Source organism: Lepisosteus oculatus, chromosome 14 (genome assembly GCF_040954835.1).
Source record: "Lepisosteus oculatus isolate fLepOcu1 chromosome 14, fLepOcu1.hap2, whole genome shotgun sequence".
Classification (NCBI taxonomy): domain Eukaryota; kingdom Metazoa; phylum Chordata; class Actinopteri; order Semionotiformes; family Lepisosteidae; genus Lepisosteus; species Lepisosteus oculatus.
In genome coordinates, this window is record NC_090709.1 from 27449328 (window position 1) to 27463855 (window position 14528).

General features: G+C 48.0%; 1 protein-coding gene across 1 annotated transcript; it reads left to right on the forward strand.

Moving 5' to 3' along the window:
• The first annotated feature begins 579 nt into the window (after window positions 1–579).
• On the forward strand, window positions 580–9491 carry LOC138243015 (zinc finger protein 665-like). Its single transcript, XM_069198511.1, has 2 exons — window positions 580–1194; window positions 4973–9491. Exon 2 carries the CDS (start codon window positions 5059–5061, stop codon window positions 8044–8046), a length of 2988 nt encoding a protein of 995 aa, XP_069054612.1. The 5' UTR covers window positions 580–1194; window positions 4973–5058; the 3' UTR covers window positions 8047–9491.
• The last annotated feature ends 5037 nt before the right edge of the window (window positions 9492–14528 follow it).

Genomic DNA, 14528 nt, shown 5'->3' on the forward strand with positions numbered 1-14528 from the left:
CTGGAACGGGGGGGATGACTGTGGCATGGACTTGAACCCGCAACCCATCTGTCATGGGTTCAGAGACTTACCGCTGGCCCAACACTGCCCCTGTACACAATGTGTAAATCGCATCTGGATGCAGGCTTCACCTTTGTTTCTAAAAGAACCCCAAACAGTCCAAAGACCATTTCTCAAGTTTTACCGCGGTCCAAAAACATACTGGTACCGAAGTGTGAACGGGCTTCTGAGGACATAGGCCCTGGTGTGTGTGTGTGTGCCCTGTAATAAGCAGTAAAGCCTTTTACTGTCTGCCTCAATGTAGGGTGTAGGGCTTTCTAAACCCTTGTTTGTAATTGAGCAAACTCTTTTATTTCCTATCAATGTTTTTTGTTACTGTAAAGCGCTTTGAGAGGTTACTTTATTATTATTATTATTATTATTATTATTATTATTATTAGCCGAACTGATTTTTTGTCGCTCATAGCAACAGTCATTAAGGAAGTGACGCTGACAAACAGGAAGTCCTCTGTTGTTCCTGTTTGACCAAGTTTCGCTTCCTCTGAGTTTAAACCCACGTGTGTACAGCCGCTGCATCAATTGTCTGTGTCGTCCGGATCGACTCTGAAGAGATGGAGAATCTGCTGCTTAATCTGGAGACTGAGGCGCACTCTTTCATGGAGACTGTGCTTAAATCAATCGTGCACGAAGTTTCGGGAGTTTTCCGAAACCGGACAGATGATTCCGACAAGTCGATTGAAGACAAACTCCGCCGGATCTCCCAGGTTCTGGCGAGACGGGTCGTGATTAAAATCACGTCTGTCGAACACGATTTCGGAACCGAAGTCGCGCAGACAACGCAGGAAGACGAGCTTCGCTGTCTCATAGAGGTGTTGCTCAAATCGATAGTGTATGAAGTTTCGGAGGTTTTCCAAAACGGGGTGTCTGACTCGGAGGACGAGTTTCAAGACAAACTCCGCGGCGTCGCCCAGATCCTGGTGAGACGGGCCGTGTTTAAGATCACCCAGTGTGTGGAGGAGACTTTCGGGACTGAGATGGCGCAGATGAAGTAGGAAAACGAGAGGCTGAAGGTGAGATTGCGGTTCTGGGAGAAGGAGCCAGGAGCAGGAGGAGATCGGGGACAGACAGATCGTGTTGGACACACGCTTCCCTGTGAAATCACTGCAGAGATAAAAGAAGAGACGGAGCTCTCAGGTACGTGCAGTGGCTTGTATGTAGTAGTGTCTGTGTTTAAAAACGGTGTTTTTAACTTCCTCACTGTTGAAACTGTAGTGGAGAGATGCAGAACGAGGTAGGAGAGGTGTGTGATGTTGCAGAGGGTTGGTTTGCTGCAGACTGAGCTGTTGTGGTCTGGTAATATGATAATAGTTGCTGTTGTGTGCGTTTGGGCAGAAACTCTGTTAAGATTGGCCCAAGTATTATTGCTGTCTTTATTTTTATAGTTTTCTAATCCATTTACACGCTTTCTCGATGTGAAAACAATTAAACTTCTTAGATGAATTGGAAAGACGTTGGTAGGGGGATTATGTATCCATTTAACACAAAAGCCAGGTCGTTATCTCATCTGTGCAGTGTTAATGTACCGCATTGTACATTAAAACAGTGACAATTGTACATTAAAGTGTCTGTATTAACCCCTCTCTCTCTCAGTGCAGTGTTAATGTCCTGGAGTGTCCAGTCAGTGTGTCTGTATTAACCCCTCTCTCTCTCTCAGTGCAGTGTTAATGTACTGGAGTGTCCAGTCAGTGTGTCTGTATGAACCCCTCTCTCTCTCAGTGCAGTGTAGTGTTAATGTACTGGAGTGTCCAGGCAGGGTGTCTGTATGAACCCCCCTCTCTCTCAGATTGCAAACTAAGATTGCAGAACAAAGTAGATGCTTGAAAACCCCTTGCTAAAGACAAGTGCCCACATGTGTGTTGGGGGCCATGGGCCCACGTTGGGGCTTTTTTTTATAATTCTATAATGTTAGCATGCCCGAAGGGTGGACCCCCAGAGGTTTTGTTTCTCCTTACTAAGGAGTTTTTGGTGCCTCTTCTCTGTCGTCTTCAGGTCTTCTGTTCTGTATCCACAACACGGATGGGCGCTTGCTTGGTTAAGCGACCCTGGGGCACCCTTGTTGTGAAAGGCGCTATATAAAAATGACATGAATGGAATAGTGCTCCAGTGGGATTTGATCCCGGGCCGGCCCATGTGACTTTACAAAGTATGTAGCAAATGTGTAAAAGCCACTGGTTGGGGGAAGAGGTTTACTCACAGCATTTAAATGTGAAGCATTTCGCACCATAGCGTGTTGTGTTTTAGAGGTGGAATGTGAATAATATTAATTATAATTGGAGGTTTAAGGGATGTCAGCTATTTAATAAAGCAGCATATCACCGTGCACTTTGTAGTTCAGGATATTAACAACCCAAGTTATTCATGCTGTTAAGATTTCAGTTCCTAAATATGGTTTATGGGTTTTATTTTAAGTGTCATTGTCGGTAATGTGGGCTTTTTTCCCCCCTTGATTGTCACAATTGGAAGTAGTAACGGCAGATTCTGAGATTACTTTTAGCCAGCAATTGAACATCGGAAATTAAATCTGTTTACGGTCTACTTGTATAACACTGATCCAAATGGTGAATTTCAGAAATTGACTAAGTGGTTTAGTCAATAAGTCAAATAACTATTCATCACCCCCAAACTTGTTAGTGATTATACCTGAGTGGTAAAATCAAACTATACGCTACACACAACAATTCCACACACGCGTTAATATATTTACAGTATGTACAAACAAGACGTTTCAGAGGCCTTACATCCTAACCACTGAGATAACCTCAGACTTCTTGTTAGTATTGAGCTCTTAAGTAATGCCCACAGAGGCCACCGTAACAGACAGGCTTCTCAGTAAATGTAATAGAGCTTGTAGTTAAATCTCTCTCTCTGCAAACCCAAATGCCACAAAATGCATGGAAGACTGTCTCGCTATTCTATAAATGCATCCATAAGAAGGAAAGACAACTCTAAGGTATCTTTTACCAAGGAAACCCAAGTTCCCTAGAAATACAGAATGGCACGCGGTCTTTCTCTAGCAAGGTTCAAATATTTATGTTTCATGTGGGTTTGGATGATCATGATGTAGGGCACGGCACAACCTTCAAGTTCCACCTTCTCCTGACCTCTGTTTTCCTCTCTCTTCTCTTCTTTTTCTAAATGGGATGTTATGTGGTGTGCCTTGTGGACTGATCATTGTCAGTCATTAGCCCACAATTTAATTGAGGTACACCAAAGTCAAATTTCCAATTCATTTTTTTTATCAGAGGACCCCCACATCTCAGCAGACGTCCTCTCAGCTTTGAAATGGGAAATGTTTACTCTGTCAGGCCTCAGATGCTTTATTTGACTTCTTACAGACATATCCTAGTCCCCCGTAACCGTAGCTGTAACAAATATAATTCTATCACATGTATCCTCAAATACAAGTTAATATGCAATGGAACTAGTACTGGGTTTGTTCCATGCTGAAAAGAGAAGAAAGGAAGTACAACGTTTCAGCTGTGAAGCCTTCTTTGGGCGGGGTTTCACTTTGTGTTCCTTTTCAGCTGACGCATGCTTACACGGCTACCCGCCTGAACTACAAGTAAATATGCTTTTACTCCCGTGAACTAAACATTAAACAGGTTTGGAATCATAGTTCAACTCTTAAGAGTTATAAAGTGATTAAAGAAGTATTATACTCAAAGATCCATTGGACAAGTCTTTGCTTGGGCTTAAATAAGAGGGAACTTAGGGTTGGTCCAGGGTCCGAGATGGCAGTGGCTGTATTCTGGGAGGGTCCCCAATCTGGGAGGGTTCTGCAGACAGAAGAGAGAGAGAGCTATGTTGACCAAAAGAGTCCCAACTGTCTAATTCCGTTCATCAGGCGAAAACAAGATTTCTTCTGTTGCCGAAAGGACATCTTGGCCTCAGTTTTGTATTTCACTCCCTGCCTGGAGTCTTGAAGAGTTAAGGTCCTGGGTAGGACTGCTTGCAGTCACATGGTTGGGGAAAAGTCTGATTGCCAGTTTTAGTTGGAGAGAGATGAGGAGCCAGTGAGTAAACCTAACAAAAATGAGCTCCTTGACAGTTTTTAAGAGACCGCATCACCAATTGGCCTTCCTTTGGGCAATGCATGGTCTAGGAAAGGAAACAGACTGGCTGGAGCCCATTTGCATAATAAATTATTCCATTGTTCGGCTTTGATACATCTTTGTGATGTCTCTTATCAGAGGGGGCCTCTTTAGTTACATTTCCCTGTGTTTAGAGAGAGGCACCATGCTGCCTTGGTCAAGACGCACAAAGATGATTAGAAATCTTGAATAACGAAATTCTACTCAATTAAGTCTCAGTGAAATTTTGTACCATGGTGTTACTGTATTCAAATTAATGGGCATTTCCTCCTTTATTGTAATTTATGAGCAATTTGTGATTCCTCCTAGTCTCTTTTATTGATGTGTCTGTCTGGACCGTGTCTAGGTGCCTTTTCTGTCCCCAAAAAATTCCAATGGCAGGAAAATTGAGCAGACAAAATGTCCTGCAAGGTGTATCTTTGTTTTCCTGCAATGTGCTTACAGGGTAATCTGTCCTTCCCAGAGTATAACTTTGCCTTGGAAGTTGACTACAGACACTGGGGTTTCATGTCGGCGTTCTTGGTGTTTAGGGCTAACCTTTTGGGTTTCCTGTAGTTCCCAGAACCTCACTTGGGCAGAGGTGTGCCTCCTTGCCTCCTTTTATTTGTATTTTCATTCACTTTCTCTGGGATCGAACAGCTCATGTGTTGTTTGACTGTTTTGTGGCCATCAGGCTTGCCAATATAGCCTCCATCCGTAAAGTAAGTTTCTTTCCTAGCTCGGATTTTATGTTTTTCAGCTTTTTTTTAATGGGATGTTGGCTTTTGAACCCTGTGCAAAGCTGGTGTTAAAGGTCTTGTTCTCTTGTCCCGTGTTTGCAGGGTCAGAGGTCAGCGCTCTCCCTGACTCTGGGGACAGGGCTCCTCTTGAACAGCAGCACAGTGAGGAGGAGGGGGGCTCCCGTCTGATGCAGGAGACAGAGCTCGCCGCAGCACAAGGGAAAGAGACACTCAGTGAGCAGCAGCACCCAGAGAGCAGACAGAGGGTGGAGGATCTGGACTCTGTGCCCACGATGAAGACTGAGCCTGAGAGAGAGACACCTGGGCTCTTCGTATGTGCTGATTTTACAGAGAAGATTAATAATCTGGACACAAACAATATTACACAAGGTTGTAATGAGCTGGGCCGTGTCTCTGTACAAGAGCACAAGGAAGAACTGGGTGAGTTTAATCTTACAGAGCAGGACATGGAGCCCCAGTTGACTGACCCTGCAGAGCAGCAGACTGCTGTACCTGGTGAAGAGAACAGTACTGAGTCACAGCACCCAGAGGAGAGTAAGGACAGGGAGGAACAACAGCAGCACCTACAGCGCATGATGATAATTAGGCCTTGTTCTGTTCAAGTGGAGAGACTCTCATTGCAGAGTCTAAAACATTCATATGATCCCTTAGTATCTGATGACTTCACACGTAGGTTTAATAATCTGGTCACTGAGAAAAGTGTTGAAAGATTAAATGAACTGGGGTGTGTGTCTGTTCTTGGGCACAGAGAGGAACAACTGAATGATCTGGACGGTTTTAGTCTCGGAGAGCTGGAGAGGGAGCCCCAGTTGATTCACACTGCAGAGCAGCAGACTGATGTACCTGGTGAAGGGAACAGTACTGAGTCACGGCACCCAGAGGAGAGTCAGGACAGGGAGGGGCAAGAGCAGCACCTACAGCGCATGATGATAATTAGGCCTTGTTCTGTTCAAGTGGAGAGACTGTCATTGCAGAGACTAAAAGGGGAGGAGGGGTGGGGCTCCAGTCTGATGCAGCAGACAGAGCTCACCGGCGCACAAGGGAAAGAGACTACTGGGGAACAGCACACAGAGAGCAGACAGAGACAGACTGTGCTCGCGATGAACATGGAGCCTGAGAGAGAGACACCTGGACCCTTAATAACTGGGGACTCTGTAGGCCAGTTTAATAATGTGCGTACGAAGGAAATTGCCGAGAGGTTTAATGATCTGGATTCTGTCTCTCCTCGTGGGCCCCAAGAGAATGAACTGGCTGTTTCGAATGCTGTAGATGAGAGACCCCGAACGACTCCCACTGGGGGTCACGAGGGAGAGAACGCAGGTCTGTTTGGGGGCACAGGGCAAGATCATCACGGGGAGCGTTCGCAGAGTGAGAAACCCCAGAGAGGCCTGAGGAGCCAGGGGGGTGATCCGAGGCCTGGCTCAGAGGGTGTGGGCAAAAATTCCTCGCAGCAGCTACCGGGTTTATGTCCGTCCAACGGTTCAAAACAACACCAGCACCTTCACGTGGGGAAGAGACCGTTCGTCTGCGGTCAGTGCGGGGCCAGTTATATTTACCCGATTGACTTAAAAACCCACCAGCTCATGCACTCGAGAGAGAACCAGTTCAGCAGCCGCCAGTTGTACACGTGCAGTCGGTGTGAGAAGAGCTTTAGTACACCAAACCTGTTAAGAAGTCACCAACGCGTTCACACGTGGGAGAGACCGTTCGGCTGCAGTGAGTGCGGGACCAGTTTTATTTGCTCGAGTGACTTAAAAGCCCACCAGCTCGAGCACACGGGGGGGAAAGCATTCAGCAGCGGGCAGAGTTTAACTCCGTCAAACGGCTCGGCGGCGCGCCCACCCGCGCCCCCCAGAAAGCGTCACGCTTGCGATCAGTGCGAGAAGAGCTTTGCTATACCGAGCCGGTTGAAAGCCCACCAGCGCTTTCACACGGGGGAGAGACCGTTCAGCTGCAGTCAGTGCGGGAAAGCGTTCTGCAGCGAGAGGGACTTAAAGAGTCACCAGCGGGTTCACACGAGCAGACGGTTCATGTGTAGCGAGTGTGGGAAGGCGTTTCTGGATTTAAGGGGCTTGCGGTCGCACGAGCGCGTTCACACGGGGGAGAGACCGCTCAGCTGCGGTGAGTGCGGGAAGACGTTTGCCTTTCTGTGCTCCTTAAAATATCACGAGCTCCGCCACACTGGGGAGAGGCGGTTCGGCTGTGCCGCGTGCGGGAAGAGGTTCTTCTCGGCCACCCATCTGAAGAGTCACCGGCTCCGTCACACCGGGGAGAAGCCGTTCAGCTGCAACCTGTGTGGGAAGGCCTTCACACGGCCCTCCCACGTGCGAGCGCACCAGCGGCTCCACGCGGGCGAGCGGTGGTTCGTCTGCGGCCAGTGCGGGAAGAGGCTCAGCAGCGAGAAAGGGCTGAGGGGCCACGAGCGGCTCCACGCGGTGGATCGGCAGTTCGTCTGCAGCCAGTGCGGGAAGCTGCTCGGCAGTGCGGGCACGCTGAGGCGCCACGAGCGGCGCCACGCGGGGGATGGGGAGCCGTTCCGCTGCGGCCAGTGCGGGAAGAGCTTCTCGACGGCGGGCGGCCTGCGCGCCCACCGGCGCGCCCACACGGGGGAGAGGCCCTTCGTCTGCAGCCTGTGCGAGAAGCGCTTCTTCACCTCGAGCCACCTGAAGGAGCACCAGGTCCGCCACACGGGGGAGAAGCCCTTCGCCTGCGGCCTGTGCGACAGGCGGTTCACCCGGCGGGCCTGCGCCAACAAGCACCGGCGCCTCCACGCTCGGGACACGTTCGCCTGCCGCCTGTGCCAGAAGCTCTTCAGCACCGCCGGCCGGCTGAAGACGCACCTGGGCCTCCACACAGGGGGCAGGCCCTACGTCTGCGACCAGTGCGGGAAGGGCTTCGGGCAGGCGGCCTACCTGAAGGCCCACCAGAGCGTGCACACCGGCCTGAAGCCCTTCAGCTGCCGGCAGTGCGGGAGGGGCTTTGCCAAGTCGAGCCACAGGAAGTCCCACGAGACCACCCACACGGGGGAGAAGCCGTTCGGCTGCGAGCAGTGTGGGAAGAGCTTCCGGCGGCCCGCTGACCTCCGGCGCCACCAGGGTTCTCTGAGACACAAGAAGAGAGCCCGTTTGGCTATTGGCGGCAGCCCGGCAACTTGAGGGTCGAACCGTCAATCCATCGTGTCCGCGCACGAGAGCTGGATTCAGGTCAGGGTGGGGGGCGGTTTCCCACGGCACATTCCTCCGCATGAGTGGAACCGCTCGGCTGGAGTCGGCGGAGGGGTGGGCAGCCTCGGGAAAATCGAAAAAGCAGCGGCCCGTTCACACGGGGAGACCGCCGAGTTGTGGCGGGGATCCAGACTCATAATTGAAAGGTTTGGGGTTCAAATCCTGGATTGGACACTGCTTAAGCAAGAAAGTGCAATCAGATTGTTTCAGTTGAACACCTTCTGCATAAATGGATAAATGAATCAGCCAAAGAACTAACCCTTCATCAAATGAGAGGAGGCCTATTGGTAGATTGTTAAAGAATTAAAGAAGCGCCTCTTGTTCTCAATTGAAATGTAAGTCCATGTAATTTACATTTGTGTCCAATTTCCAGTTTGCGTTTCATTGTTTTAATCTGAAGAAATCCGTTGGGTTGTAAACGTCTTTAATGATTTTGAATGTTTGTATTGGAGACCATCACGATAATCTCTTTTCAGGACTAAAGAAATTCAGTTATGTCAACCTCTCAGGGCAGGACATTCCCTTAAGCCCTGGAATGGATCTGGTTGCTCTTTTCTGAAATGATTACAGAGCAGCAATATCTTTTATATATGGCATTGACCACAATTTTTATCATTTTAACATTTTAATCAGGCAATTTTCGCTTAACATCCTTTGATTAAATTCCATCCTTTCAACTATATCTTAAAATGTTGCTAGCTTTCTTATTTGCCTCCCCACATTGTCTTGAAGATGTAAATATATCGGAACATAAAAAACTACAGGACATCTCCTGCATAAGTACAGTGGACTCTTCTAGACCAGTGTGTCCTGTTTTGTATTTATAGTTTACAGTCTCTATTCTCACAGCCTGCAAGCAATACCTTGCACCTGTCTACATTAAACATCCTCTGGAAAATGTTGGCTTAGTCTTGAATTTTATTTAAAATGTTTGCAACTCTCATTTGGTATCATCTACAAATTTGATTAGCTTTGAGGCCTCGGACAGTCTTGGAGAACATCGATAACGGACCGGACTTTTTCTGCCGTAGTAACCCGAGTAAACGTTTTATATCGCCTTATACCAACAGTAGAGAACGCTGTGTTCCACGTTCAAATAAAAGGCACCAATTTCGCTTTTCCTGATGTCGAAAATGTCTCGTCTTTCAAATGTATGCGTCTCTTGGGTTTATATCATTTTAGACGTGTTTCTTGTTTGTATAGTAGTTTTACCTTTTATGCTGTAATTATTTTAACTTTTCTTCCTAGTTTTCTTCCATTACTTCGAGAAAGCTACGCATCGCATAACGTGGCTCGGTCGTGCAAGATGTATTAAATCTTGATAAAAAAACTGATTTTATTTTGCCAGTCGCCGTGAGGTCCACATTACCTGCCGCCCTCCTCTTAATAAAAATGGGTCAAATAACTGTTTGTGCCATGTGTTAATTTCTTTTTCTCTTTTATGTTCGCAGATGTCAAAATGCGGCTGTCTTATTATAAGGCGATAGTGTGTTATATGGCAATGAAGTGGCATTACTGGGAGATTGCGGAATAATGCAATATTGTACTACTGCATCGTTACCCACAACAGCGGAGGTGGGATTTGTTTTTTCTTTCTGTTACTGCTTTTCACGGACAGTCTGCATGGAGTGTTCCACACTCTCTTACCTGCCGAAATGTACTGCGTGCTGTGACTGTGCCCTGTATGAGACCAGAGCCCTGAGACCATCTCGGCAGGTGAGAGAGTCACAGTCGGAGGGTTCAATAATAATAATAACATCATTTTATTAACCCTATACAATTTCTTCCATTAGGAATTTGTCTTTTTGCAGACCCCAGCTTGCTCTCCAGGAGACACACAGACAGGGAGAGAGAAGCTGGGGGTCAGAGCGCAGAGTCCGCCATTGTACAGTGCCACCTGGAGCAGCTGGGGTTCAGGGCCTCGCTCAGGGGGGGCCCCAACGGAGTAGGATTCCTCTGCTGGCCGCGGGATTTGAACCGGCAAACCCTCCAGCCACAGGCGCAGATCCTGAGCCACCAAGCCAACGGCTCCGCCGCAGGACTTAATCGGACAATTGGTAGATTTATATGACGGAGCAGAGGAATCCCTCATCCTGCGGTTCTGATCGTCACCTCTAGAGGGCCCAGAAAGACGAGGAACATTTTTTTCCTCCCCTCATTTCGTCTTACTGGACTTTTAATAATAATTAATAATTGCTTACACTTATATAGTGCTTTTCTGGACGCTCCACTCAAAGCGCTTTACAGGTAATGGGGAATCCCACTACCACCACCAATGTGCAGCCCCACCTCATGTTACGCTGGGGGGTCTATCCGACCCCTTAGTGGACAAGGCCAAGACCAGGACATACAAGGGCATGCTGGGGGAACCAAGTTCATTCTAACGTGAAGCGTTTCGGGCGTGACGGGCAGGGAATCTTCCAGGATGACGATACTCCCCCCACCCTGTTCACCAGTCACGAGCGCTCACCGGAGGCTGGACGAGCCGGAAGACGATCCAAACGCTGTCCGAGTTCCTGTGCGGAACGCTCCGCGCAAGACCGTCAAAAAAAAACAGTAACGGAAAGAACAGAGATCCCACCTCAGCCATTTTGGGTAACGATGCAATATTATAAGATTGCATTATTTAACAAACCTCATAGTGATTTTACTGCTCAGTAACACCATATGACCTTGTTATAAAACATCACAGGTTCTGTGTGAATGTAAAAGACGAGAAACAATAAATGAACATAGGACACAACATTTCTTTGACCCATTTTTATTAGGATTGCACACCTTATTGGCAACATAAAATAATTTCTTGCTTTGGTAACTTTTTAAGTGGCTCGATGATCTAAAACCCACACTGGCTACAGAAGGCTTTCCTGTATGAAGGTGCTGGCACTTTTTTTTTAAACCGGCTTGATGTACTCTCTTTCTTGGGTGGATTTTAGGCCCCTTGACTATCTAATCCGCTTCCCGGATGAATGGTCTCTCTTCTTGTGAACGAACTGGTGTCTACCAAGGTTATTTTTCACACGAAACCTCTTCCCACACTGACTGCAGCTGAATGGTTTCTCTCCTGTGTGAATGACCTGGTGGGCTTTTAAGTGTGCTGGCTGAGTAAAATGTTTCCCACACTGACTGCATATGTAGCCCCTGTGAAGGACCTGGTGCTGTTTCAGTTTCTCTGATGTACTAAAGGCCTTCTCACACCGACTGCAACTATAGCTCTCTCTCGTGTGAATGTGTTGGTGCCTTCTTAAGGAGACTGCTTTCCTAAATGCCTTCCCACACTCACTGCAGCTGAAGGGCTTCTCCTCTGTGTGAATCCTCTCGTGGCATTTTAACTGCATCGATATAGTAAAGCTTTTCCCACACTGACTGCAGCTGAACGGCTTCTCTCCTGAGTGGATGCACAGGTGCATTTTTAAACTACCTGACCGAGTGAACCTCTTCCCGCACTGATTGCAGCTGAAAGGTCTCTCTCCCGTGTGGTTGCGCTGATGGGTTTTCAAGTGCTCCAACCGAGTAAAACTCCTCCCGCACTGACTGCAGCTGAATGGCCTCTCTCCCGTGTGAAGGTGCTGTTGGACTTTTAAGTCCCCCGCTGCACGGAAGCTCTTCCCACACGCGCTTCAGCTGAATGGTCTCTCTCCGGTGCCCGTGTGAGTGCGCAGATGCCTTTTTAAGGTAGACGAGCAGGAGAAACTCTTCCCACACGCAATGCACCCGAACAGTTTCTCTCCTGTGTGAAGCCACTGGTGTGTTCTTAAGTTCCCTGAAGTCTTAAATGCCTTCCCACACTGACTACAGACGGGTGATCTCTCCCTTCTCGTGTGAAGGCGCTCTTGGCGTCTCAAGTTTTCCAAACAATGAAATGTCTTCCCACACTGGCTACAGATGAACCGTCTCTCTCCTGCGTGACGGAGCTCATGACTCTTTAGGGCTCCTAAAACTTAAAATGACTTCCCACACTGACTACAAACGAATGGCCTCTCTTCTGTGTGATGACGCTCGTGGCTCTTTAAGGCTTTTAAACAATTAAACGACTTCCCACGCTGACTACAGTTTAGTGGTCCGTCCTCTGCGTGACGATGCTCGTGAGTTTTTAAGTTTTCTGAAGTCTTAAATGACTTCCCACACTGACCACAGACGAATGGTCTCTCCCCCCCAGGGTGAAGGTGCTCATGGAGTCTCAGGTTTTCTAAGCAATGAAATGCCTTCCCACACTGGCTACAGATGAACCATCTCTCTCCTGCGTGACAGAGCTCGTGACTTTTTAAGGCTCTTAAAACTTTAAATGACTTCCCGCACTGACCACAGATGAAAGGTCTCTCTCCCGTGTGAAGACGCTCATGTGTTTTTAAGCTTCCTAAATATTGAAATGACTTCCCACACTGACTATAGATAAACGGTCTCTCTCCTTTGTGAAGACGCTCGTGCGTTTTTAAGCTTCCTAAATATTTAAATGACTTCCTACATGGACTACAGGCGAAGAATGGTCTCTCTTCTGTGTGAAGACGCTCATGAGTTTTTAGGCTTCCTAAATATTTAAATAACTTTCCACACTGACTACAGATTAATGGTCTCTCTCTTGTGTGAAGACGCTCGTGCCTTTTTGAGGCTTTTAAACAATGAAATGACTGCCCACACTGACTACAGATCAATGGTCTCTTTCTTGTGTGAAGACGCTCGTGTTCTTCTAAGAATCCTAAATGATTAAACGACTTCCCACACTCACTACAGCCGAACAGTCTCTCTCCTGCTTGAACGCGTTGGTGACTTCTTAACAGGTTTGGTGTACTAAAGCTCTTCTTGCACTGACTGCACGTGAACAACTGACCGCTGTTGAACTGTTTCTCTCCTGCGTGCATGAGCTGGTGGGTTTTTAAGTCACTCGAGCAAATAAAACTGGTCCCGCACTGACCGCAGATGAATGGTCTCTCTCCTGCGTGAAGGTGCTGGTGTTCTTTTGAATTGTTGGACTGACATAAACGCAGTATCTGCTGCAATGAATTTTTGTCCAACCCCTCCGAGCCAGGCTTCAGAGGACTCCCCTGGCTCCTCAGGCCTCACTGGGGTTTCTCACTCTGCGAACGCTCCCCCTGACGATCCTGCTCTCTCCCCCCAAACGGACCTGCGTTCTCTCCCTCATGACCCCCAGTGGAAGTAATTCGGGGTCTCTCATCTACAGCATTCGAAACAGCCAGTTCATTCTCTTGGGGCCCACGAGGAGAGACAGAATCCAGTTCAATAAACCTCTCGGCAATTTCCTTCGTACGCACATTATTAAACTGGCCTGCAAAGTCCCCAGTTATTAAGGGTCCAGGTGTCTCTCTCTCTCAGGATCTATGTTCATCGCGGGCACAGTCTGTCTCTTTCGGCTCTCTGTGTGCTGTTCCCCCGAGAGTCTCTTTCCCCTCTGCAGCGGGGAGCTCTGTGCAAAGAAAAGAGAGTTTATTATAACACTGCAGCTTGTGAACGTGCCTCTTTCAGGTTTACACCCATACAGAAAATCTAAAGGGCAATTCTGGTAGCTGAATATAAAAACAGTGGTGTCATGTAATACACACCTAATGTACGCACAGTAGATGGCAGTGGTAGCTAAATATAAAAAAGAGTACACAACCACCTTTCACAAATATTTTACACGTCGGAGCGCTTTACAGGTCATGGGGAATCCCACTACCGCCACCAAAGTGCAGCCCCCACCTGGATGATGCGACGGCAGCCATAGTGCGCCAGAACGCTCCCCACACAGCAGCTCTCAGTGGGGAGGGGAGCAGTGTAATGAAGCCAGTTCAGAGAGGGGGGTTATTAGAAGGCCATGATTGGTAAGGGCCAATGGGACATTTGGCCAGGACGTCGGGGTTACACCCTACTCTTTTCAAGAAACACCCTGGGATTGTTAATGACCACAGAAGGTCAGGACCTCGGTTTTACATCTCATCCGAAGGTTTTACAGATGGTTTTACAGACTCCGACGTGTAAAATATTTGTGAAAGGTGGTTGTGTACTTTTTTTATATTTAGCTAACACTACCATCTTCTGTGCGTACATTAGGTATGTATTATATGACACTACTGTTTTTATATTTTTAACGACCACAGAGTTTCAGGGCCTCAGTTTTACGTCTCATCCGAAGTACAGCGCCTGTCTACAGTATAGTGTCCCCGTCACTATACTGGGGCATTAGGACCCACATGGACCGTAGGGTGAGCACCCCGTGTTGGCCCCACTAACACCTTACCCAGTAGCAACCTTAGTTTTTCCCAGGTGGTCTCCCCTCCAGGTACTGACCAGGCTCACACGTGCTGAGCTCCAGTGGGGGAGGCTGCCAGCTGTGAGTGGCAGGGTGATAGGGCTGCTGGGACTGGTAATTGACAAAAACCTAAAATGGGACAAATGTTGTGACACGATCTATAAAA

What these genes read in the sequence shown, in the direction of transcription:
- LOC138243015 (XM_069198511.1), top strand. Translation starts at nt 5,059, where the DNA reads ATGCAGGAGACAGAGCTCGCCGCAGCACAAGGGAAAGAGACACTCAGT.